Raw genomic sequence first — 27272 nt, forward strand, 5'->3', positions numbered from 1 at the left:
GGGAAAGTTAGGCTACAGGCACCATCCCCTTGGAATTAACATGATGCCGTGAAGACACAGATTCTGCCTGGACAGGAAGCTCTCTCTTGCCGCAGCAGGCACCTCCCCACTAGGCACCTCCACCCTCCGATCCTGCCTGGACATCCTCTCAGCAGTAGCGGGAGCGAGGTGGAAAGCCAGTGTGGCCTCTGCAGGGACAAGCAGGTCTGTTTGAGGGGGATGAGGAGGTGGGGTGCAGAGAGCCTCCGGAAAGGCTGGTGTGTGGGAGGGAGGCCAGCCCGACTTCACTGACAGGGGAGAGGAGTCAGGACCGAAGTGCAGAGGGACGGGAAGGCCTCCTTCATGGTTCTTAGGTCTGGGCGGTGTTCTCTTCGAGCCACACGCCTATGGTCCAGGGCAATGTTGTTCAGACCGCAGGCTGTGACCCATCAGTGGTCATGAGATCGTTTAAAGGTTGCAATCAATAGTGTTCAGAGACTTCAAATAGAATGTAAGTGCATACCCTCCATACACTTTGTAAAGGTAAGCGTGGTTGCAGGAGACTTTCCATGGCTATAATCTGTGGGTTTTAACCCGGCAGGCCTGGCCCTTCCCAAAAGCTTTGGGGAGCGAGACCTTAGTAATGGGGGGAAAGGCAGCATCGACTCGGCTGTTTCCACAAGACCAGCTTTTAATATGACCGTGACCGGAAGCACGAATAAATAAACGCCAGAGAAAATGGAGAAACCAAATCAAACCAAACCTCAGAACATCAAAACCCAAATCTGGAGAATGGAACAAAACAGAACAGATCTCTGACAGACAGACAAAACAAGCCCCCACCCCCAGAGAAACAGAATTGGACTGTACAAGCCGGGTCACGAGGACAGCAGGATGACGCAGGTCCCCTGGATGAGCGCTGGAGTCGCCCAGGCCGCCCTGCCTCCACCAGGTGCTGGGACGGGGGTGGGGGTGGCCCCGGTCAGCCCACAGGCCGGCTCGGGCAAAGGGGTTTGTGGGCAGGTTAAGAACCTTCACAAACTACACAGGGACCGGACGTGGCTGAGAGTTCTGAGCTTTTCCTCTTGACCGTGCCGTCGCGATTCCAGCGTGGCCACGGGGTGGCTCTGGGGCTGGAGCCTGGTCCCACTGCAGGACTGCAGAGTGGCCGGCGGAAAGCGCACGGAGGAGAGTCATGAACAGAGACGGACGAGGGGGTGGCGCCGCGAGCAGTCTCAGCATGCAGGTGCTTTATACATCTGGCAGTGAGATGTGATGGCAGGTTGGTTCTCGGACAGTTCCAGAGTGTGACTCTTTTCTCCTAAGAGGGACGCACGGCGGGGCCCGAGGACGCGTCGTGTCAGACGTGGCCACAGCGAGGTTTTGGCAGATAGTTTGCTATGTGTGCATAGGGGGCTCTTGCTTCCTTCTGTCATCAGGGGCCATCCCACCTGAGCCTGCTGTCCCCTGTCCTGGGTCTTGGGCCTCAAGGTCTGTTTGGGAGGGTGCCGGGTGGTCCATGGGCTGTCAGCAGGCAATCTCCTCCAAGGTCCCCAGGGCCGTCTGCAGGGGCACATTCACAGTGTGGCTGATGGTTTCAGAGTGGTTTGGCATCGTGTCACAAGTGCTCTGGAGGCAAGGAGATAGGGGGTGCTGATATTCATTCTGCAAAATGTTGTCATGATGCCCCTGGCAGCCCAGCCTAGGCCCTGGGAACTGTGGCCCCTGCTTGTGGGCTCTCCCAGGGCACCACGGCCCCTGCCCCAGACATCTCAGGGGCTGGCTTGCTGTCGCGGGGCCCGAGGCTGGTGGGGCCTCGCTGCCTTCAGGATCCTCACCATTGCCCACTTAGGTGCCCCGAGGGTAGGGACCGGGTGCCCTGGTGATGGGGTTTAGCAGCTGCCCCGATGTGTCACCGAAAGCTACTTCTGAGTGCTCTCTAACTCCGAGGCAGGAGCATGTTCCCTCCTGTCCTCCTCCTGGGGTCCTCCCTTGAGGCCTTTCTGGGTAGAGGAGGACCAGGCTGGGGGCATGGGGTGCCAATTGCTGAGGCCTAGGAGGAAGTGGGGAGGCCCCCAACCAGCCAGAACCAGAGTAGTCAGGGCTCCCCAGTGGACCTTTAGGGTTAGGCTGGACCCTGGCAGTCTCGGGTCCCTGGACAGGGTGGGGCTGGGGGGCCTTGAGCTTTCCCGGTGACTCCCATGCCGCGGAGGGCTGGAGGCTGGGAGGGATGGGAGCAGAGAGATAGCAGCCAGGAGGCTGTGCCAAGAATGTGGGGGAGATCTGATGAGGACAGGGCTGCGGTGGGGGGAGGTGACAGAGGCTGAGCACTTACTATAAATTAGGCACTGCTGACTGCTTTACAGGCATGGTCCCACTTAATGCAAATGACAAGTCCCTGAGGTGCCTGTGACTCGACAGGTGCTCAGGGAGGTAACCCACCTGCCCTCAGGCACTGAGCTGGGAAGCAGGAACCTGAGTGCAGATCCCCGGCCCCTTCCATGCTGCCTTCCCCTCAACAGACACTGGTTTCTATTCAACAGAGGCTGCAGGGGCCTGGAAGAACCTAAGCAGAGATTTTTCGCCTGGGAGATGGGTAGAGACATGGCATCTGGAGCAGAAACGGGGGTCTCCTGGGGGGAAGGGGCTGGATCACTTTGGATTTGCTGACTCCAGGGGGGTGGTGGCTGCCTCACGGGCCTGGCATTCTCAGGGCGAAGTCTCAACCGGGAAGAGCCAGAGATACCTGTACCAGGCAGCTGAGGCCAGAGCCCAGGAGCAGACTGAGTTTGGGAAGGAGAGCACACAGCCATAAGAGGTGGGGCCTCACTGGCCGCTCGAGGGAAGAGAGGCAGAGTAGGACGGCGATCAGGGGGGCTCTGCGTCCGGCTCTGCCATTCATCGCCTGGGTGACCTTGACCTTTTAGGCCTCAACTGCCTCAAATACAAAGTGGAGAGAACAGACCTTTCTCCAGGGTAACTGCACAGCTGAAATGACAAGGTACGCTTATGGCCTGCAGCATGGAGCCTGACGCGTACTTGGAACGCACTAGGAGGTGGTTACGTGGGTAACAACCTCGCGGGGCCCCGAGCTCCGCGTCCCCTTCCGAAGGAGTAAAGCGCCAGTGACGTCCTCACTTGCACCTTGACACCCTGAGAGTAAGGGAGCGGAGCCTCCCTGCTTCCCCCAAGGCACGCGATGAGAGCTGTAAGGCTCCAGCCCTGGAGAAGCTAGACTGGGCCAGGTATTGGCTACATCCATGGCTTGCTATCAGGCTCTGGATGGGTGTCAGAGAGAGCCCCGGGCTCTGTGGGAGTGTCCTTGGACAACCTGAGTTAAGGCGTGTCTCCCCCGCCCAGGCCCTGACATCTGGTCTCAAGCAGCCCCACAAAAGCAGAGAACAGAGCGACCTAGAGCACACAGGCTGCTCTTACCACATTCTCGTCGTGGCTCCCTTCGTCCTCTTCTTTACCAAGCAAGTCTAAGAGCTTCTCTTTGATCAGCTGCAAGAAAATCAGGACAGGGTTGGTCAGGTAGAGCGACCAGCTCTGGGAGCCCCTGCCCAATCTTTTGGCTGAAGCGAGGTTTTGGTGCAGGAGGTAGATCCTGGAGGAGGTCACAGGAGGCCCCTTCTGGCACGGGGACCGTTTTCTCTTGTGGAAGGAGCGTGTGGATGAGCAGCCTGGGAGCCCCTTTCTGAGGCTGGGCCTGGGGGAGGAGATTACCAATCACTTTCCAGGCCTGAGAGCCCCACTGTTCGTAAGACCAGGGCCCCCCCTGAGTTCATAACATTCAATTCCTAGCAACGAGGGGCAGTTATTAAACATGTTACTTGGCAGGATGCAACTTCTGTAACTTTAAAACAACTCTTCCCCAAAATTAATAAGCAAAGCAGAATGAGATCTGGCCGTGGGTGACTTGGGTTTGGGGAACAAGGTCACCATGCCGGGAGGGGGAATGTGGCACTCCAGAGGACCCTGGTACTCAGGGTCCTCCAGCTCCCCACAATGGTCCCCAGGGGCCTTTGGCCAAGGACGGCCCTCTCTGGGAGGCAGGACACTGCTGTGCCAGCTCTTCTTGCTGGAGCAAAACTCTGGTGGCCCTGGGGACACTGAGGAACCCCCTTAGGAATTCTGGAGACACTGGAGCCAGCCCAGCTCTGGAGGACGCAGGGGAGACGGGGTGGGAAGGGAAGGCTGAGAAGCAAAGGAATTCTCAGAGCCAGAAGCCGCTGTCTATTGTTTGAGATGCTTTCAGAGGCTCTGTTCCAGCTGCCTTTTGAGGGGACATCTCTGGCTGTGAACAGCCAGAAATGGCCTGTGTGCCTTTGTTCCTGCTTCCTCAGAATTGATGAAGTCGTCAGGAAATGCCACTTCTCTAAGCCTGCCTGCACCAGGATAGGCACTACTCAGGTGACGGGCCACCCAGAGGGCCCATGTGTGCATGCGTGTGTGTGTGTGTGTGTGTGTGTGTGTGTGTGTGTGTCTGCTGGGTGAACGTAGTATATATATGTGTGTGTGTGTGTATTTACGAGTGGTACCAGGGTGTGTGAGTGGTGTGTGTGTGTGGGGGGTATGCGTGTGCATGTGCTGTGAGTGTGTGGGTGCAGACACACACACGTATGAAGCCACCACAGCTGGTCTTGCGTGGGAGGGGCTCAGAGCTGGCCTCAGTTCTGGCTCTTCTCCTTCTCGATGCTTCCTCTCCCTTCCTGCAAGTGTGGACAGCCCACGGATCTCCCAGCTGCCTGGGGATAGGACTGTGGCTTCTGTCTCTCTTGGACCCACCCCCTCCTCCCTGCCTAGGACTTGGTGATAGACAGTATTTGCGGACAGGGAGGAGAAAACGGGCTCTGGGTGGAAAGAGGCCACCCTCTCCCCCATGCATCAGGGTAGGATGAGAGTATCAGCATACGGTCATTTCCCCACGAACAACCCCAGTCTTACCTCGTAAATATAATCAAAGAGCTCTAGTATTGTAAGGATACTAGCACCAATAAACAGTCCCATCTGACCACCAATATCACCTGGAGAGAGAGAAAAGATCAAAGATTTGGCTTTACTCATGGCCCTTCTAGGAAGGAGTGAACAAAGAACTCAGAAACCAGACCTCCCTCCACGGGGAGCCTGGGCCTTAGGTAGGTCAGGCCCTGGACAACTCCCTCCCTCATTGCACAGCACCCAGTGTGGATGGGAATTAACCCAAATGCTTACTGGAGGGCCTACTGTAAGACCTCACAGGCTAATGGGCTTATTCAATTACCTTCAGAACCACACTCAAAGCCTCGCTTTGTCTCTGGGCTGGGAATAGAGACAAGAAGTGTGTGGTCTTGGCCTGGGGACAGGGCAATGGAGCCCAAGACTCATGTGTCAGGTGCCTTGGGCGTGGGTCTCGGAAACAATGGCACAAGAGACCTTCCTACCCTCCCAATCATGAAGAGGCCCACAGGGCCAACTCAGGGCACCTCTCACCTTTGGGATAAGGTCATAGGAAGCATCCCCCTAGCCCCCCCACCTCAAAGTAAATGCTCAATTTGGTCTTTTCCTAGAGTAGATGTTCTTGCTGGGGAGTATATAGGCCCATTGACCAAAGTGTTTCTTGACTGGTCTTCAGGTCCCCCCCAGTGTAGATACCTGGACATGCCCCAAATCTATAAAATCAGAATCTCTGATTCTGGGGTCTGGAAGTCAGGATTCTTAAATTCCCAGGGGATTCTCCAACCCACCAGGGTCTGAGAACAACTCTCCTGTGGGAGTTGCGGACAGTTGGAGACCCTTTGGAAATGAATGCAAAACATTACATGAGTGTACCTGGGCATTTGTAGTGGGAGAGTCCCTATTTGAGAAGCTATTATCAGATCCCGAAGGGTCCCCCCAAAAGTCCAAATGCTTGGCTCTGGAAGTCAGCGTGGTCGAACAGAAGGCTCAGAGTATCTGCGTTTGGAGTGTGGCCACCAGCCTGCTGTGTGGTTTTGATAACCCCTGACCTTCTCAGTAGCTTTGCCTTCAAAGGACATTTGGTGGTGGAGGGGAGTGGAGGAGAGAACTGTGAGGTTCTTGCCAGCTGAAGCCTCTGAGACCGTTAGCTGTTGGGCTGGGCGGGGAGAGCGCCTGGGAAAGGGGGTGCACCGGGCTGACCTCGTGGTCTGAGAACTTTCTGTTGGCCACATCTGCCCTCTCTGATTACAATCCCTGATTATGGCCGAGTGGGGTCAGACAACCACAGTCCCAGGTGAGCAGGCAGAGAGGGCGGGAAGGGGGCTCTTCCTGGGTGGGCTTGGAGCTGGGCTCCAACGGTTCCCCTCACTCCTCTCCCCCCTGCCCTCTCTGATGCCCTTCGTGGGGACATTACTGGGGAGTGGGTTCTTACAGGTGTTCATGTCAGGTGTGAGGTGTGTGTTTGCACGTGTGTGCAGTGTGTGTGAGTGTCCTCTGCGTGTGCGCATGCTTATTTAGTAGAAGCAGCATGTCTGGCTGTCGATGGCTTCACGCAGGTGGCTATTTACGTCTAGGGTGGGGACCCTGAGTGTGTCTAAGTGTGTGTGAGTGCGGCTTTGTGGGGGTGGGCATAGTGCGTCTGAGTGTGCGGAACCTGTGTGTGTACGGACAGGTGTGTGTGATGAGTCTGTGGGTCTGGGCCACCGTGCACTGGTGTGCGTGGCTCAGCATGGTGTGCGTGTGTGTGCGCTTTGGGGCGGGGTGTGCTGTGTGTGGATGAGTGCCTGTGCGGTGTGCGCTGGGGTGAGGGCGGGCTGCGCAGCGGTGAGGGAAGGGCCCAACGGGCTTGGGGACTGAGTGCTTGCGAGCGGCACGCACTCTTGTCACGGGAGGCACAGATGGCAGCATGATTTCTCAGCAGGCTATTCTGGGTGGGAACAAGATGCTGGGAACATCTCATCCTCATATCAGATGCAGAGATGAGCTATCCTTTCTGACAGATTCAGAGCTCAGGCCCTTCTCAGTGTGTGTGTGTGTGTGTGTGTGTGTGTAAGACAGACAGAGAGAGAGTGAGAGCGAGAGAGAGAGAGAGAGAGAGAGAGCGAGCTGTGAGCCTATATGGGGGGATGGGGAGAGCCCTGTCTTGAGTTCTCTTTAGGAAATGAAGGAGAGGGATGCCTGGGTGGCTTGTTGGTTAAGCGTCAGACTGTTGATCTCGGTTCAGGTCGTGATCTCAGTTTGTGAGTTTGAGCCCCACATCGGGCTCTGCGCTGATGGCGTGGAGCCTGCTTGGGATTCTGTCTCTCCTTCTATCTGCCCCTCCCCCGCTTGTACGCACACTTTCTCTCTCAAAAAAAGAAAAAAATAGAAATGAGGTGACAGAGGCAGGGTGAGTGGGTCTACATGTCTGGAGCATAACCTCTACCTCTGGCCCAGGACATTAGAGTCTTGGCTTAGTCCCTTTTGGCCACAACAGCGTCTGAGACCCAAATGACAGCCACCTTAACCCAACTGGGTCCCAGCTGTGGCCCAGTTTCAGTCGCCTGGGAAAGGTGCAGAAATGCTCACATCGTGCCTGGAATCACCAGCGGGGGCCCTAGGTCTCTGGCATGGTGACTGTCCAGGTACCAGAAACTAGTCTTTATGGACCTTCTGTGGGCTGAGGCTTTACCCCGGCTAACCATCACAATGAACTCATCAAGCAGTTTTATTAGACCCATTTCACAGATGAGGGGCCTGACGTCCAGTAAGTGAGGCCACTTGCCCACATTCTCGGAGCTGGTATGCAGTAGTCTTTGGCTCTGAACCTCTATACTTCCCTCTACACCTGCCACCCACCTCCCCCAGGATACCACTCTCTGTCCAACTCACAGGGACAACAGCGGCTAATTCTCCTTGTAGGGACAGCATCATGTCCTCTCTTGAGAGTGAGCTGGAGTTGGGAGAAGGACCCAAGGCACAGGTCTTTCAACTGACCACCCCCGGGGGTTTTGTGAGTTTGGCGGGGGGGCAGGGTTGAACGGAACTCCCTGCATCCGTTATTTGACGGTGCGGCCAGGGGAGCTGATGTGAACTTGAGTGGGGGCAGCAGTCAGGTTTGTAGACATCTGGGGATGTGTGACCCTTCTTTTGTGTTTGACAAAGGACTCTCAATCCAGGGGGGACATCTGGCCCCAGTGCTGCCATGTTGTTTTCCAGTCCCACACTCACACTCACTGCCTGGGGACCACCCAAAGCTCAGCCTTCCCTCCATTGGACAGCTCTTTTCCCGCTGCGGCCCGGGACTGTCACTCCAACCTGGGGGCAGAAGACCGCAGAGTCCAACGGGGCAGCCCTGGGAAGGCCCTCAGAGACCTTTCAGCTCACTTGCATCATTGTGTCAATGGGGAAGCTGAGGCTTAAATTGGGGCATGAGCTGAGCCTAAAACCTCCGCCACACCAGAGGCCTTCCCATTCTGGGACAGAGGGCGTAATTAGCACATTGAGAGTGCTGTCTGCCTGCCTACCCCCTGCCCACTCCCCCTCACTCCCTGCCATGACGTGTGGAAATTCGTGCCGACAAACCGACACCGACACCGACATACCGAGTAAGGCAGCAACTTCATATGCCTTCTTCTGTTCAATCGTCTCATAATTGAGCGCTTCAAAAAATATATCCAGAACGAGGATGTTCTCTCTGCAGAGGGAATATCCAGTACCATACATGGTGAGGACCATCAGGATCCACGCAGGCCATCCAACCCAGCTTTCCCATTGACAGAGGGAGGGGCTGAGGCCCAGGAAAGTGAAATGACCAGCCCAAAGTTAGAGCTGGTCAGCGACAGAGCTGACCTTGGAACCAAGAGCCCTGACCCCCAGCCCAGTGCTCTGGAGGCACATATCAGCTGTCCCTCTTTGGGACAGCTTTCCACGAGTCCTACCTGGCCTCCAGGTCTCTGGGCCCCCCACAGGGTCTTCCTGGCTCCCCACCTGCAGGTGAGTTCAGCACTCTCTTGACCAGCTCTTCACTCTCTTGCCTTGCTTGCCCCAGCTGACCTCCCGGGTGGCCTCTACCCACTCCCGAGAGCCCCCCGCCATGCTCCTACTTGGATTTATAACAAGGTTGTCCTAGTGGGACGCCCGTGCGCTCACACTGCCAAATCAGCTGCCAGGCTCAGGGAGGAACAAATCTATATCTGGCCGGGGGGTTCCCTTTTCCTCTTTTAGGCAGGTGTGTTAACAAGACACATCTTGGCAGGAAAAGTCATCGCTGCTGGCAGAACGTCGGCTCAGCAGCAGGGCCTGGCACCTCCTTTTCTCCATCTCCTGCGACGCTGGTCACAGTGGCCTCGGCGCCCCTTGTTTGCAACCGGCTGAGCCAGAGCTGCCCCGGGATGGGCTCTGGTGGCCGTGTGGCAGGAGGGAGCGGCTGGTGAGAGAGAAGCAAATCCTCCTCTTCATGCAGGGCTCCCCGAGGCGCTGTTCAAAGTAAGTGTCACCATCGCTTGCCTGGGTGATGACAACTGCCTCCTACCAGGCCGCCTCCCTTTCTTCTGGCTTCCCTTCTGTCCTCCACACTGCCCCCTGAAGGATCTTTCTAAAACTGCTAGAAAACATCACAATTCAGGGATGCCTGGGTGACTCCTTTGGTTGAGCGGCTGACTCTTGGTTTTGGCTCAGGTCATGATCTCACGGTTTGTGAGTTTGAGCCCCGAGTCAGGCTCTGTGCTGACAGTGAGGAGCCTGCTTGGGGCGCTCTCTCTCTCTCTCTCTCTCTCTCTCTCTCTCCCTCTCTGTCTGCCCCTCCCCTGCATGTGCTCTCTCAAAATAAATAAATAAAGCGTTAAAAATAATTACATTTCAGTTCCTCTGTCACCCAGGCTACATTTAAAATGCTCACTAGCCACATGCGGTTAGTGGCTCCCTTGTTGGTCCTCGGAGATACACAATCTGTGCTTCTGCCATCATGGCAGAAAGTTCTGTTGCAGAGCAGTGGTCTAAAATACACGGTTGAGGCTGTCACCTACTTGAAGCTCATCAGAGGCCCCCTCCTCTTTTTGGATAAAATCCATGCCCTGTCCCCCAGGGAGACGAGGCCCTCTTGCTCTGACACATTCACCTGTCCCAGCTCCCTCTGGCCATTCTCTTGTCTGCCCTGTCCTGGGACACCTCTGCTCCCAAGACTTCCATTCATTTATTCTGTTAAAAGACATTTTTTTGAATGCCAGCTCTGTGCCAGCCCTCCACAGCAGCGAACACAAGGAAAGGCTGCAGCCTTCAGGGGGCTTTCTGTCTAGTGGGGCACACACACACGAGAGCATGGAAATGACACCCTTAGGTGAATGCCACAAAGGAAAACACCAGAGTGCTTGGACAGAGATTGAAAAGGAGGAGAACTAATTTAGCTGTGTGAGATGACCTTGAAATGGAGACCTGCACAATGAGGAACCAGGTGGGTAAAGTGCGAGAGGAAAAGCATTCTGGGTGGAGGGAATGAAATGTGCAAGCCTGCCTGGAAAACTCCTACACATCCTCTTAAACAAGATCGCTGAAGCTGGGGCACGTGACTGGCTCAGTACATTAAGCTTCCGACTCCTTTGTTTAAATTTTTTTTTATGTTTTTATTTTATTTTTGAGAGAGAGAGAGAGAGAGACAGAGTGCGAGTGGGGGAGGGGCAGAGAGAGAGGGAGACACAGAATCTGAAGCAGGCTCCAGGCTCTGAGCTGTCAGCACAGAGTGGAACTCATGGGCCACGGGATCATGACCTGAGCTGAAGTTGGACACTTAACCAACTGAGCCACCCAGGCGCCCCCAAGCTTCTGACTCTTGACTTCCGCTCAGGTCATGATCTCACAGTTGGGGAATTCAAACCCCACATCAGATTCCATGACTCTGACAGCACGGAACCTGCTTGATATTCTGTCTCTCCCTCTCTCTCTCTCTCTCTGCCCCTCCCCTGCTCGCTTTCTCTGTCTCTCTCTCTCAAAATAAAGAAATAAACTTAAAGTCTCTGAAGCTTTCCTTGAGGGCAACCCCATGTGAGGTGCAATCAACCAGCCTCCCTTCCTGCCTGTATCAGCCTGTAAAGCATTCAGACGTTCGCTCCTCTCTCAAGACTGTAAGCTCCTTAAAGGCTGGGGGAGGGGCTGCTTCTTAAACATCTTTGTCTTCACTTTCTGAGTCCTAAACACAGAGCTTGGCACACGGCCGAGGGTCACTTCAGTTCTGCCAAACGGAGCTTCCCTCTGCCCTCCTCCTCGACTGCCCCCAGTTTCTCCTGGGTCCATCCCTTCTCCCTCTGCCTACCGGTGCCCACTGAGCTTACGAGATATATTTTTCTGATTTGTTGAATTTCTTCTCGAGGTACTTGGCTGACGTCTTGCTGGGGATCTTCACCATGGACAGCTCTTTGTTGTAGCGGGTCAGGTTGCAGGGTGTCCTGCAGAGACAGTAATTACTGTCCTTCTCCGCCAGCAGACCTGCGGGGGAGAGGGGGGCGGGGCTTAGTCAGCTGTGGGGGCGGGGCCCCCGGGTTCCAGCCGCGGGGGAGGTGGGGGCGCGGAAGCTGGGAGGAGGGGCCATCCCCGGGAAGTGAGGGGCGGGGCTGTGGAGATGAGGGGAGCTGGGCTTTGGCTATAGGTTGGTGAGGGTGTGAGCGCTCGTGAAAAGTGCCCACTCTGTGTGTCTCTCTTGGTCCTGTTCTCCTTCCACTTCCTTTATTGTTATGTTGTCCTTTAAAAATTGTTGAAAGGCACCACTTTTGGAGAACGGGTTCCACAGGAGTCCTGGCCCCTTCAGCTTCCCAGAGCCTTCTCTGCTCCTAGCCTCAGTGTTCTCATCCACAAAGTGGGCCTCCCGTCACGGGCAAACATGAGAGAACATTTTATCTAAAACCCAGGGCTCAGTGGTATTCCCTCTGAGGCTCCTTCCTAGCCAGAGCCTGCCTCCGGTGCCTGCTGGGGTAGGGTGCAGGCAAAGATTCTCAGTTCCTGTCCCTAGAAGCAACCTCCCGCACCTTTTCTGCTCCTGTCTTCACCTTAGGAAGGGGTGGCTAAAGATATCACTTCCTTCCCTCCGTCTCTCTGATCATGGCAGTGTACCCATGGGATTCCATACTCCAAGGAGAGATGTCTTTGTACACATCTTTCACTGTTCTTTAAGGCCGGCGCCTCCCCCCCCCCCCACGATCAGTCCTTCTGGAAGCATCTGGACACAGGAGTCCAGAGCTGTCCTAGCTTAGCTCCAGCAAGTGCAGCTGCTGAACGAACTTGAGTCCCTATGATTTAAACATGCTCTCTGCTCGTCTTGATCATAGACCACTTCCCAGGTGCAGAGAGAGGCAGGCAGGTGGAGTGAGTCTAGCTTTGGGGTTGTGGCTTGTTTGTCGGATCTCCTGCACCTGAAGTTTTCCAGTGGGGGATTCCAGCAGTTATTCCAACCCACGAGCACCCAGCCGGAGGAGGAGGAGGGGGAAATGCACAGCGGCTGCCCCTTCCCCCCTCCCCTACCTCCTTCGGTGCCCACCCGGATGTCTACTGTTCATTCATCCTCTCTCCATCTCTGTCCCTTCCTCTGTGCTCCCCAGTGCTCTCCATTCCCCTGAAACCCACCCCTTCTCGACCGCACCTCTCTACTTCCTCTCACTCCCCCAGTGCCTCGCCAGCCCTCATCTGCCTGCATCAGTTTCCTCCCCTCCCTCTCTCCTGCCTCCTCTCCACCTTCCTCTCCAGCTCCTACAGTGCTGCAGCCCCAGCCAGCCTCTCCTCCCCCCCTCCGGTGCCCCTTCCGCCCTATCTCTCCCACACCCAGAACACCTCTGAGGTCTCAAGCTCAGCTCCCGCTCCCTTTGTCCCCCAGTACTGACCTAGGGCAGGCTCTGCGCACTCCTTGTGCTGCTCAGGAGTACAGAAAGGGGCATCCCCTGCAAAGAAGAGACACAAGGAGACGTACTCAGGCAGCAACCCCTCCCTCGTGGGCTGGGGAAAGGGAATGCATCCTGCAACCGGGGAGGAGCAGCAGTCCCCCTGCAGTCAGAAGGGAATCACCCATAAGAGCTGGGGGCAAGTGGGGGCGCAGTGTACCCAGAGCCAGGGGATTAGGTCTGCTCTGCTCTGGGAGCTTGGGCAGGTGAATATAGGGTCTGCCTAGCTAACTTCTCCCAGATTGCTGCGCTGGCCCAACTAGCTCAGGTGGGTGACAGGTGAGAAAGCCTTGGTGGCTGAAAGTAGAGACTGGCAGAAAGCACCTCTACCTCCAGGCACACATCTTCGCCTTTAACTCACACGGGTACCTCCGGAAATAGGAAATACTGTGTCTGTTTCACCCCTGAGAGTCTTGAGGTTAAAGTATCCTGCCTTCCCAGGACATCAGAGCTAGCAGTGATCTAGATGGGTTTTGAATACACTGGTCTGACCAGTCTGACCCCGAGGCCAGGGCCACACCTCTGCTGTCTGTGAACAAGCCCCACTTTGTAAGTTTCTTGCCCTTAATTCGGTAACAGAGATGCCAGTAAGAATGTCATGGGTAGAACGGTTAAAACCTCTACTGCTTGCTTTTGGCTCAGGTTCCATGGGGGAACCTTACTGGCTGGTGATCCAGTCTGAGCATCAGGCAGGTAACATTCACCAGTGCTGTATCCTTCTCTATGGTCTCTCAGTAGAAATCCAGACGCCACCTCCGCCCCGCCACCCCCAAAACCCGGGCCCGGCCTTTTTTTTTTCCGGGTGCTAAAATTAAACCTACCACAATGTCCTTTCCTTACTATTTCCCTAAACACCCTTTTCAAGAGCTGAGAGCTGGTATGCTTCCTTCTTTCCAACAATAACAATGTAACTGGTGTTTCTCTTTTTGCTCTGTCTTCTGGGAAGCTCAGAGGCAATTTTAAAGATCAACAATTATACAATTAGATTTCTAGAAAAACTTACTGATTACTGATGAAATAGAGTTTAGCTATAAGCTAAATCTGAGCATTGGTTATAAAAGAAAACAATTGATAATGAATTAAATGTCTCATATAAGGATTTAGTTAAATAAACTTAAATAAAGTATGATATGGCTATGAAATGGCAGCCATTGAATAGGATAGCAAAGCTCCCAACACATAGTAGATCATCAGTCAATACTACTTTTGGTTCCTCTCCGCATGTGCTAATAAAATGACAACTGACCTTTGCACTTTTCTATTTTAGCCTAATTTTATCCTCCTAACAACTAATGATTGTATTTTAGAGATAATGAAGGTAAGAACAGAGAGATTTAGTAACTTGGGCCAGGTCACACAGCAGATAAGTGGAGGAATCTGAATTAGAAGCCAAGGTCCCTTCCTCCCAGCTTGTCATCCTTCCTTCTCTGCTGCGAAACCAAACTCTTCATGCTTGAATTAGCCCTCACGCCATGCCCCCTCCCCTGCACCCCTACCCCACCCCTCGTGCTCCTGCCTCTGATTAGCCGACTACCTCTAATAAGATGGCTACATGCATTGTTAGTCTGACACCAGAAATATCAGCACATGCGCATCTATTTGCCAGCTGAGGGACTTTTGCCTCATCTGAAAGAGTGCTAGACATTTGGATGCGAGAAGGAAACCATCTGGATGAACGCAACAGACACCTGGATGTTTGAACAGGTGCCACACCAGGATTCAAGAATTGCAAGGGCTCCAATACCTGGACACTGAACCCTAGGAGGTAAGAGCAGCAAACAATTAACAAACACGTTGAGCACTGGCAGGGGCATTCTTTAAACATCTGGACACTTCTGGACACCAGGATGCTGCCCTGGTTGCTAGACTGGTTGTTTCCATCTGCCGTCCACGTGTTTGGGACCAAGTACTAGCCTTTCCCAGAACAGCATCCCTGTGGGTCCTCATGGGTGGGTACAGTGGTTCCCGCTAGGGTGAGAAGGGCACAGAAGGTCTCAGGCTGTCCCTTGGCACTGACCTGGCATGTGCACCATACGACAGTTGCAATTCTCCACGATGTAGCGCGTCTCACAGTCGATCCGACAGGCGGTGATGCTGTAAACAGGAAAGAAGTCGAGTCCCATCTCTGAGGATCGGCACTCACCCCACGGTGGGGGCAGGTATGTGAGCTGCAAGACAGGAAGGTGGAGGCAGCAGTCAGCCCTGGAGGTTCAGCATCGACAGCCTTAATAGCTCATTCACTTACTTATTCAATCAACAAACGATTATTGACCATCTGCTACAGGACAATCTAGCTCCATTGACCTCATAGGCTTTCCACGTCTGCCTCCAATACTCATTTTCCTGTCTTGTATAACCTTCCCATAAATGCCAATCTCAAAGTCTCTTACATTTGCCACGTGTCTTTCTACCTCCATACTTTGTCATCTCCAAACACTTGGAATGACCCAACTAAATTCTACCTTCTTGGCTGGGAACATTGGGACCCCAGACCTAGACTTGGAGGCCAGAACCTTCAGAGGGTCCAGGAAGAAATGGCATAATCAATGTTATTTATGATCTGTGGCCCAGACTAGAGCACTCCTCCAGTGTCATGCTATGGATGAACTCCTTTGGGGAAAATGTCCTTATTCTCAGAGGTCCAATGTCCATCGAATGCTGTCATGCCTATGGTACATGCCTGTTGGGACTGGGGAAGGTGAAGGGCGAGGGAAATGAATGGCTGTGAGCATTTATGTGTGAAGCCCCGAACTAAATCCTTTGTATTTATCTTTTTTATTTAATTGGGGAAAAAAAATGCAACAAAATGCATATTTTTAGAGCACAGTTCAACAAATTCTAAAAAATGTATACACTTGACTGGTGCCTGGGTGGCTCAGTTGGTTGAGTGTCCGACTTTGGCTCAGGTCATGATCTCACGGTCTGTGAGTTCAAGCCCCACGTCAGGCTCTGTGCTGACAGCTCAGAGCCTGGAGCCTGCTTCGGATTCTGTGTGTGTGTGTCTCTCTGCCCCTCCCCTGCTTTCTCTCTCTCAAGTAAATAAACATTAAAAATTAAAAAAAAAATGTATACACTTGTGAACCTACCACTTAAATCAAGACCTAAGACATTTAAAAAAAAGTGTACTTATTTATTTTGAGAGTGTGTGCACACATGTGAGCAGGGGAGGGGCAGAGAGAGAGAAAATTCTAAGCAGGTCCTGCACTATTAGTATAGAGCTGGACGTGGGGTTTGATGCCAACCATGAGATCATGACCTGAGCCAAAATCAAGAGTCAGTTGCTCAACCTACTGAGCCACCCAGGCACCATAAGACCCAAGACATTGAAAATCACCCCACAGAATTCCTTCCTCTCCCTTTCCAATCAACCCCCACCCATCCACCCAGCCAATCTCTGTTACGGATTCTACCACCATAGGTTGGCTTTGGCTGTTCTCAACCTTCACGTAAATGAGAACCAACACTGAGTATTCTTTTGTGTCCGGCTTCTTTGGCTCAACATAATGTTTTTGAGATTTATCCACACGGTTGTGTGCCTTAGTTCATTTTTTTTTTTAGTTGCTGAATGTTTTCCCAGTGTATAAATATACCACAATCTGTATCCATTCACCTGATGACGGGCCCTTGGATTGTTTCCAGTTTTGGGTAATTATGAAAAAGTCCCTGGTAACACTTATGGACAAGTCAGTTCAGTTTTTGGACACATACTTTCATTTCTCTTAGGTAACCGGCTAGGAGAATAGCTGGTTTGTTAAATAGGTCTCGGGGTAACTTTTTATATGAAACGGTGAAACTGTTATCCACAGTGCTAGTACGGTCTTTCATTACCACCAGGAGCGTATGAGAGTTCCAGTTATGCTGTACCCTTGCCCAATCTCGATTTTGTCCACATTTCTAATTTTAGACATTCATGTAGGGGTATAGTTATATCTCATTGTTGTTTCTATTTGTGGCTCTCTGCTGATTGATGATCTTGAGTGCAATTTTATGTGCTAATTGGCCATTCATATATTATCTTTTGTGACATGTCTTTTCAAGTCTTTTGCCCATTAAAACAACTTGCTTACTTTTTACTTTTATTATCAAGCTGTAAGAGTTCTCCATATGTTCTGGATACAAGTCCCCTGTCAGATAGCATGTACTGAGAATATTTTCTCTCTACCTCCCATAGTTTGGGGCTGACTTTTCATTTTTTTAATGGTGTGTATTTTTCCTACTTTTAAAAATCCCTCATTAAGATGTCATTTACAAATAATAAAATGTCTCAACTTTAATGGACAATTTAATGAATTTTTACAAGCGTGTACACCCTGGTAACAAGCATTCCAATCAAGATACGGAGCATCTCCATTAACCCCCCAAAGTCCCCTCCCCAGCCCTCAGGCCATCACCGATCTGCTTTCTGTCATAAATTGGCTTTGCCTGGTCTAGGATTTTATATAAATAGAAGCATACAGCATGCACCCTTTTGTGTCTGGCTTCTTTCTCTCAGCAGAATGTTTCCAAGATTCATTCATGCTCATGCATGTCTCAGTAGTTCATTCCTTTTTATTGCTGAATTTTACTTCTTCCTTTCTGGTCTTTATTTTTTATTTCTTTTTCTTGCTTCAGCGCATTGGCCAGAAACTGTATATTGTGTAACGTTGGAAAAAACTGAAGAGAGAAGATATCCTTACCTTGTTCCTGATCATAGGAGGAAAGTGTTCATTACTTCATTATTAAATGTGTTAGGTATATATATATTTTTTTCCCTAGAGGCCCTTGTCAGATTGAGAAAGTTCTCTCCTGTTTCTAGTTTGCTGAGCACTTTTACCTTTACTGGGTTTTGAGTTTTGACAAATGTGTGTCCTGTTTCTACTGAGATGATCACATGATTTTCCTCCTTTGTTCTGTTAATATGGTGAATGATACGGATTGATCTGTAGATGCTGAACCCACCTTGCATTTCTGGCACAAGCCCCACTTGGTCATGGTTTATTTATTATCCTCTTTATATTGTTGCTGTATTTAACCTACTAATGTCTTGTGGAAGATTTCTGTGTCTATGCTCATGAATTATATTGTATTTAATTTGCTTTTCTTGTGATGTCTCAGTCAGGTTTGGTATTGTGGTTATGCTAACTTCATAAACAAAATTATAAATTGTTTCCTTTCCTCTTTCTCTATTTTCTCAGTTTGTGTAGGCTTGGTATCATTCCTGTCCTAAATGTGAAGCCATCTGGACTTGGTGATGGTGTGTGTGTGTGTGATGATTTTTAATTATGAATTCAATTCCTTTAGTGGATTTAGAGACATTCAGACTTCCCATTTCTTCTTGTGGTGGTTCTGTTGTGCTGTTTTCCAAGGAATTTGTCCATTTCATCTAAGTTGTTGAATTTATTAGCATACAGTTGTGTATAATATTCTCTTATCACTTTTTAAATGTCTGAAAAATTGGTAGTAACGTCCTGTCTTTCGTTTCTGATATTAGTAACTGGTGTTATCTCTTTCCTTGTTTTTGATTTCTAATTTAATTATGCTTTGATCAGGAAACATACTATCCATGTTCCTTTAAAATTTACTGAGATTGAGTTACAGTGCAGCGTATGGTATATCTTGGTGAATGTTTCATGTGCACTTGAAAAGTATGTGTATTCTGTAATAGTTGGTGTAGGTGTTTTATAAAAGGCAATTAGGTCAAGTTGTTGGATAGTGTTGCTCCAATCTTCTATAATTTTACTGAGTTTTTGTCTAGTTATTCATCAATTGCTGAGAGAGAAGTGTTCAACTCTCTAGGACTATAGATTTGTCCATGTCTCCCTTTAGGGCTATTTTTGCCCCTTGTGTTTTTGAAACTTACCATGAGGCACCTACACATTTAAGATCACGATATCTTCTTGAGGGATTGATTCTGTTATCATTGTGAAATAACTCTCTTTATCTCATGCAATATATTTGTCTTGAGGTTTACTTTGTATAAGATAGTCATACCAGCTTTCTTATACTTACTGTTTATCTTTTCCCATTCTTTAATTTTTTTTGGTCCACCTTTTGCTTTTAGCCCATCAGAATATTTTTATATTTAAGGTACATTTCCTGTAAACAGCCTATTTGAGTACTGCTGTTTTACCTTGACAATCTCTGTGTTTTAATTGGAGGGTTTAATGCATTTACATTTAATAGTATTTTTGATACAGTTAAGTTGAAGTCTACTATCTTGCTCTTTGTTTCCTTTTTGTCCCCACTGCTATTTCTTCCTTTGTTCTGCCTTCCTTGACTCCTTTTGGGGTAACTGAGTATTGTTTTAGGTGATCATTCCATCTCCTCAATTGGCTTTTGATTTATACCTCTTTGTATTATTATTTTTTTAATTTTTTTTTCAACGTTTATTTATTTTTGGGACAGAGAGAGACAGAGCATGAATGGGGGAGGGGCAGAGAGAGAGGGAGACACAGAATCGGAAACAGGCTCCAGGCTCCGAGCCATCAGCCCAGAGCCTGACGCGGGGCTCGAACTCACGGACCGCGAGATCGTGACCTGGCTGAAGTCGGACGCTTAACCGACTGTGCCACCCAGGCGCCCCTGTATTATTATTTTTTTAACTTGTTGCTCTAGGATTTACAGTTTTCATCCTTATCAGAATCTATCTTGAATTAATATAATACCACTCCACATATAATTCTATTTCCATCCCTTCCTGTCCTTTATGCTATTGCTGTCATATATTTTACTATTACATCTGTTATAAACACCATGGTGGGTACACTGTCACTATTTATGCCTTAAGCATCCCATTAATTTTCAAAGAAGTTAAGAAAAAAAGAAAACATTTTATATTTACCCACATGTATATCATTTTCCCTGTTCACCATTCTTTTGTGTAGATCTGAATTTCCATGTGCTATCATTTCTCTTCAGGCAGAAGAACTTTCTTTATTATTTCTTTTAGTATGAGTTCACTTGTGGTAAATGGTGTCCATTTTCATTTATCTGTAAGAAGTGTTAATTTTGTCTTTATTTTTGAAACATATTTTGGCCATGTGTAGAATTCCAGCTTGTAATGTGTTTTCCCCCCCAACCATTTCAAGGGTATTCCATCATCTTCTGGCCTGTTTTTGATGAGAAATCAGTCATAATTTTTTCATTGCTCCTCTCTATGTATTATGCCTCTTCTCTCCTGAATACTTTTAAGATGTTGTTGTTGTTGTTGTTGTTTTAGGATTTTAACTACATCATACCAGACGTGGTTTACTTTGTATTTATCCTGCTTGGGGATCACTGAGGTTCCTGAATCTGTGGAATGATATTTTTGAACAAAATTGAAAAATTTTTAGCCAATATTTCTTCAATTATTTTTCTCCTCCATTCTTTGTCTCTCTTCTTTCTGGGATCCTATTTATATGCATGCTGGTTTGCTTGGTACTGTTTCACAAATCATGGGTAGAACTCTGTTCACTTTTATCAGTCTTTTTTCTTTCTCTTTGTGTCTCATTTGAATAATTTTTATTAACCTGCCGTCAAGTTTGGTGTTCATTTATTGTTTTCTATCTAATCTTCTCATAATACCATCCAATATTTTTAAAATTTCAGGTAATTGTATATTTTAGGTGTAGGTTGGTATGTAATTTTTTTTAATTAAAAAAAATTTTTAATGTTTATTTTTGGGGGGGGGAGAGAGAGAGAGACAGAGTATGAACATGGTAGGGGCAGAGGGAGACACACACAGGGTCTGAAGCAGGCTCCAGGCTCTGAGCTGTCAGCATAGAGCCATACACGGGGCTTGAACTCATGAACTGTGAGATCATGACCTGAGCTGAAGTCGGTGCTTAACCAACTGAGCCACCCAGGCGCCCCTAATTTTTTTTTAATGTTTATTTATTTTTGAGAGAGAGAGACAGCGCATGAGTGGGGGAGGGGCAGAGAGAGAGAGAGAGAGAGAGAGAGAGAGAGAGACAGAATCTGAAGCAGGCTCCAGGCTCTGAGCTGTAAGCACAGAGCCTGATGTGTGGCTTGAACTCACGGACTGTGAGATTATGACCTGAGCCAAAGTCAGATGCTCAACCAATTGAGCCACCCAGTCCCAAGGTGTAGGTTGACATTTACAAAAAGTTTTCATATCTTGCCTAAAAGTTTCTCATCATCTATATCTGTCTGTAATAGTTTAGCATGCTTATCATTGTTATTTTATTTTTATATACTTAAAAAATATTTATTTATTTATTTATTTAGAGAGAGAGAGAGCAGAAGAGGGGCAGAGAGAGAGGGAGAGAGAATCCCAAACAGATTCTGTGCTGTCAGTGCAGAGCCTAACGTGGGGCTTGATCTCATGAACTGTGAGATCATGACCTGAGCTGAAATCAAGAGTAGGACACTTAACCAGCTGAGCCACCCAGGAGCCCCTAACATGTTTATTATTGTTATTTTATTTTTATTATTAAATTTTTAAAAATGTTTGTTTATTTTTGAGAGAGAGAGAGAGAGAGAGAGAGTTGGAGGGGAGAGAGAGAGAGAGAGGGAGATACAGAATCAGAAGCTGGCTCCTGGCTCCGAGCTGTCAGCACAGAGCCTGACATGGGGCTTGAACTCACAAACTGTGAGATCATGACCCGAGCTGAAGTCAGATGCTCAAAGGACTGAGCCACCATATTATTGTTATTGTTATTGTTATTATTGTGCCCCATATTATTGTTATTTTAAAGTTACTGTTTCTAATTCCAACACGGGCTATATGCGGATCTGTTTCTACTGGTTGTTTATTTTTCTTTTCATATTTTCCCTCTTTTTTTCATATGTCTAGTAATTTTTGATTATATATAGGGGACATAACCCTTAAAAAAATTTTTTTAATGTTTATTTGTTTTTGAGAGAGACGGAGCATGAATGGGGGAAGAGGAGAGAGAGAGAGAGAGAGAGAGGGAGACACAGAATCTAGAACAGGTTCCAGGCTCTGAGCTGTCAGCACAGAGCGTGATGTGGGGCTCAAACCTGGGAACGGTGAGATAATGACCTAGGCCGAAATCAGACACTTAACCGACTGAGTCACCCAGGTGCCCCTGGAAATAGCCCTTTTTTTTAAAAAAAAAAAAAAAAATTTTTTAACGTTTATTTATTTTTGAGACAGAGAGAGACAGAGCATGAACGGGGGAGGGGCAGAGAGAGAGGGAGGCACAGAATCTGAAGCAGGCTCCAGGCTCTGAGCCATCAGCCCAGAACCCGACGCGGGGCTCGAACTCGCGGACCGTGAGATCGTGACCTGAGCGGAAGTCGGATGCTTAACCGACGAGCCACCCAGGCGCCCCGACATAACCCTTTTTTAATTGTATCCTGGATGTTGCGAATAACTCTTTATAGTGACTCTGGGTCAGTTGTCTTCCTCTGAATAGTATTGAGTTTTGTTCTAACAGGCAGTTAAATCAATGGTGAATCACTGGTTTTGTTTGGTCTTAGAAGGACTATTTAGGCTCTGTTTATGGATGGGCATATTTTAGTTTTGCCCTTGATTCTGGACTATGCCCTTTGTCTTGGGATGTGATCTTAACTCCTGCGGAATGACTCATCTGGCATTTCAGTGGCAAGTGTGAGGTATTTATGAAGTCTCTCCAACTTGGTTGTACTTGGATATCAAGTCTGTCTCCCCTCAGTGGCAGCTGCTGAAGTTACTGCCCATTCTTTTCAACTGCTGTTTTTCTCCCGAGCTTCCGGGAGTCCCTCCCTATCTGTATGAAGTTCGAAGTTCAGTCCAGGACTTTAGGGAGGTTTATGTAAAAATGTGGGGGCTCCCCATCTGGGGCCCCTCCTTTCTAGGATTTCTTTTCCCAATTTTTGGCCTTTCAGGCAACCCTAAATTCTGACTTCTGACTCCTTAACTTAATGGCTGCTGTCTCCTGCTCGACCTCTATCCCCAGGATTCCCTTAGAACTTGGCGTGCCTTCACGGGGAGGTCAGGTAAATAAATGTGTCCTTCACTCGGTGTGGTTCCCTTCCTTCAAAGGCTGTGTAGCCTCCCGTTTCTGCCTGCTGTTAGTCTCTCTCCAGTGCCATCAAATAGTTTGTGCAGGGTTTATAATTGCTATTTCCGGGAGAGTTTGTCTGCTATAAGCTACTCCACCATTACTGAGAACCAAAAGCTTCTGTACTTATTACATGTAACATTCACAGGACTCCTTTGAGGTAGATGTTTCCATTCTCATTTGATTAATGAGAAACTTGAGTATCAGAAGGTTAAGTAGCCTGTCCAAGATCACAAACCTAATCAGTGGCAGAGCCAGCAGATGGACCCGGGAATTTCTGACTCCAGCCTTGTGCTTATCACACTACACTGCCTCTCCAGGGGCTGGAGAAGGGCTGTAGGAAGGGCTGTACGTGGCTGTAGGAAGGGAGACACGCTCCAAGGAGGACTTTTCAGAGCGTTTCTCTTCCTTTTTATCTAACGGTTCTTTTCTTCATTCTTCCTCATGGTTTGCTTTACTCTTTCATCTTTGGAGCTCATGAGTTGACCAGGATTTTGCACAAATTTCCTGTATGACCTTGGATAAGTCGCTGCTCTCCTCTGGACCTCAGTTTTCTCATCTGTAAATAGGGAAGTTTGGCGGGGTAGGGGGTATCCTATGATTAGAATGGATTGGATCCTCTATGTTGCTCAATATTGGATCATTAAACACACAAACTGGCTTTGGGAGAAATGAATCATGCCTTTTGGCAAGGCTGGGGGTCTTAAAATGATGTAAATTCACTTTGGAGGGGGAGCTCATTTCTTTGTCTTCTATTAAAACAGGTGCCCACGATGGGTGCACCAGGAATGTAGGTGGTGAAGCTCTGATGGTGAGGATCCAAAGTTTGTTCAGGGTCAGCCACTTCCCTTTCATCGCAGAGGTCATGTCCCGGATGCCCCTGCTACCCTGCTGTGGCTGGTTCGTTATCTGTTCCGTCAGCTTTCCTGAAGCCTCACACACAGTAGCTGGAAAATCACAGCATGTAAAGCATCAACTCTTGCTTACCAATGAGTGTCTGAAAGCGGGTTGGAGTATTTGTTTATCCTGGGCAAGCAAAGCCTCAGGGGGACCCTGCAGCACTGTCTTCAGATATCTGAAGGGCTGTCTCAGGGAAGAATGAGATTTGTTTTCTGGCTTCCCAAGGGAAAGATAGACACAAGAATAGTTGTAATAAAGGAAGTGGATGATGGTAACGTTTATGCCTGCTGCAAGCACCGTGGTAGGCACATTACATGCCTTACTTAATTTAATCCCAAAGAAGGATTGGGGCGCCTGGGTGGCTCCGTCGGTGAAGTGTAAGGGTCTGACTTCAGCTCAGGTCATGATCTCACAGTTCATGGGTTCGAGACCCGCTGCTGGCTCTGTGCTGACAGCTCAGAGCCTGGAGCCTGATTCTGTGTCTCCCTCTCTCTCTGCCCCTCCCCTGCTTGTGCTCTGTCTCTCTCCCTTAAAAATAAATAAACATTGGGGCACCTGGGTGGCTCAGTCGGTTGGGCGGCCGACTTCGGCTCAGGTCATGCTCTCGCGGTCCGTGAGTTCGAGCCCCGCGTCGGGCTTTGTGCTGACAGCTCAGAACCTAGAGCCTGTTTTGGATTCTGTGTCTCCCTCTCTCTGACCCTCCCCCATTCATGCTCTGCCTCTCTCTATCTCAAAAATAAATAAACGTTAAAAAAATAAATAAACATTAAAAATGTTTTAAAAAAGGAAGGATAAATTCTGGCTCAACTTTCTAACCTCCTGTACAATTCAAGAATAAAATTACCGCCTTGAGAGTGAATTCCCCATCATGAGGGGTGTTCAGGCAGAAGCTACGTGAATCCTTGGCTGGAATGGGAAGAGAGAGAGAGTCAAGCACTGGGTGTGCAGTACCTGAGAGGGCTTCTAAGGTCTCGTAAGTCTCAATGTCTAATCATTGATCCCAAATCTATTCTTTCAGTTTGAGAATTAGAGGCAGTGGAACGAGCCAGATAGAATCTTGAACCCCACTCTTTCACGGGCCAGCTGTGTGACCTTGGGTAATTCGTCCACGCCCACCGTTAGTCTCCTCATCTGATCAAATGATATCAGTGCCCTGCAGGTGACAGGTGCTCACCAAGACTTGGTTCCCAGCCCCATCGCCTAATAAACTCCTTCATGTTCCTCTGCCCTTTCATATATGCAACAAACAGCTCACAGCTCCCCCTCTGTTCTCCTATAGTTCAGTTCCATAGACTAGCCATCTCTGCCCTTTTGGGGTTGAGTTACTTTGAGTTGGGTTTATTATGATAAGGACTCTTGCCAAGTCCAGATAACGCCAACCCGCTAGATCTAGGGGTCAGGAGCTGGGAGAGAGGAGAGACACCCGGGATTGAGCCTTGGAGTGTTCTCGCATGTACCTGACATCTCACCCTCCCTTACCCTTTTTATCCCCTGGGCCATGGAACTTTGGATAATTGCTGAAATTTATGAGCCGAACAAAGAACTCAGCATTTTTGCGGTGGAATATTCTGGTGCTTGCCTTTCAGTGCTTCACTGTCTTGAGGCTTCTGTCCACAGTTGTTTTCACTTTATAGAGAGAAGCTTGTGTTTGCTGCCAGCCTGCCTGGGGACATCCTGTGCTGTTCCTCGCTCCCTGGCTTTCCCTGCCTCCCCCAGCCCACAGATCCCGAGGTGTGCCAGCAGGTGGCGCTACAGTTAGCACAGCTGCCCAAGGCCTGTCTGCAGCTTGAGCAACCCGGAGGGAGTCAGTGGGTCTCCCTTGCCAAGCATCCTGGACTTTTCCTTGTGTCTGCAGCCTCCACTCAGGCCTTGGCTGCGATGCTTCTTTGGTTGGGGGTGGGGGTGTACCGGGGTTGCAGAGGTGAGTAAAACGGGGCTCCTGTTTGCCCCAGTCCTGCTCTTGCCAGCATCATAGGGATGTCCCCGGATCCCTGGGGCCTGTCTTCTGTCTCTTCCCCCAGCCTGTACAGCTGAAGGGTAGTGGGCAGAACACGGCACCATCACTGATAGGCTAAGTCACTTAACTACTCAGGGCCTCAGTTTCCTGATTTGCAAAACAGAGCTAATAATTTGCAACTTACAGGGCTTCCTTGTAGGTTAGATGGGAATAGGCATGGCACCTTGCACAATGTTTACACGTGTTTGTTGTCTTTAGGTTAGGGAAGCACTTACAACAGTCCTTCACTCAAGGTGTCAGTCTGGTGGCTGGTCCCGTGTGCCTGTCCTAACTGGCATCCCCTCTCTAGCCATACCCATAGATCTCCCTGCCCCCTGGATCTCAGGCCTCTTAGTGCAGGGTCTGGCACATAGTAGGTGCTCATACCTGCTTATTGAAGGAATTGTCCCACCCTACTTTGTCCTAGCCAAGTACAGAGGAGGAGTGAAAGGGGCTGCCTGCTCCAAGCCACACAGAAGAAGAGGGGCCACCATGTTGGTCCCCGTAGGCTCTGCATCGACATAGGCTCAGCACCAAATCACATCTGAATCCTTGGACTAGTAAGCGGCGGGCTTTCCTGCGTGACCTCAGGCATGCCACTCAACCTCTCTGGGCTTCTCTGTCCCATCTGTAGGGGGCAGGGCCCTAAGGTACTATGCTCTGAGAGGTCTCAGTTTCTAGGATCAGGTGACCATGAGGTCCCCCTCCCTCTTAGCCAGGCCCTGTGATCTCCCTCTCATTTTTCCACCTTCCACTACAAGTGCAAACTTCTGCTCTGCCCACCCAGATGGAGGGGGATTCAGAGCCTGCTTTTGAGACATAATTTTCAGTTTGATGCTTTTATTGCATCCTGCTGAATGATCTAGTGTGTTCACAAATGATCATATTGTACTCCTTTTAAACAATACTAAAATCAAATAAAATACCCGAATCAAATCTACCAATGAGTCAGTAACGGTGGCAGCAATGGGGTCTCAGGGGAGACATGTCCTGTACAGAAGCAGTGAGGTGGCCCCATCCCCCGTTTCTGCGGGTTCAGTGACAGTTCAGCCCATGAGGTCAAAGCACAAAGCGATAGCATCAGGAAGAAGCGAAAGACTGAGCAACAAGGACACCCGCCAGTTTGCGAGCACTTGCTACGTGCCACGCCCTGTAGCAGGAGGGCAGGCAGCTTTCAGAACATCGTCTTTTTCAGTCCTCACAATGACTCTGTGAGAAGAAGTACTGTGTGCCCAAAAGACTAACTGTAGACTAACTGAAGGTATAGCGGCAGCCCGAGCATTTAAGTGACTATGCTCATGGAATTAGAACCCAGCAGTCTACACTTGTCACAACTACCTCCATTGCTTGCCTAAAGAAAGAGTCTACCCCAGGGAGGGGGGGGGGGGCACAGGAAGTAGACGCAATTCTTGGGTGGGTGGGCAGAGTTTGGAGCAGAGATTTGAGATGGGAACATGGGTTCTTCAGATCCCAATACGGGAAATACTGCACAGATTCACTGAACAGTTTAGTCCTCCTAATAACCTTGCCAGGCAAATACTGTCATCCCCATTTTACAGATGAGCAAAC

The 27272-nt window shown here is 49.5% G+C and overlaps 1 protein-coding gene across 1 annotated transcript in view; it reads right to left on the bottom strand.

Annotated features, from left to right (window-relative positions):
• Positions 1-703: 703 nt before the first annotated feature.
• The window catches only part of ASIC2 (acid sensing ion channel subunit 2), a 268403-nt gene continuing 241834 nt past the window's right edge, over positions 704-27272 (bottom strand). Inside the window, exons 4-10 of the mRNA XM_047834046.1 lie at positions 14836-14986; positions 12762-12818; positions 11223-11376; positions 8502-8593; positions 4927-5006; positions 3415-3483; positions 704-1608 (exon numbers count right to left, since the gene is read on the bottom strand). Of these exons, the coding sequence (XP_047690002.1) occupies positions 1507-1608; positions 3415-3483; positions 4927-5006; positions 8502-8593; positions 11223-11376; positions 12762-12818; positions 14836-14986 (705 nt within the window). The 3' untranslated portion in view covers positions 704-1506. The remainder of the gene's footprint in view (positions 1609-3414; positions 3484-4926; positions 5007-8501; positions 8594-11222; positions 11377-12761; positions 12819-14835; positions 14987-27272) is intronic.

The sequence above is a fragment of the Prionailurus viverrinus genome, chromosome E1 (assembly GCF_022837055.1).
Source record: "Prionailurus viverrinus isolate Anna chromosome E1, UM_Priviv_1.0, whole genome shotgun sequence".
NCBI classification, from domain to species: domain Eukaryota; kingdom Metazoa; phylum Chordata; class Mammalia; order Carnivora; family Felidae; genus Prionailurus; species Prionailurus viverrinus.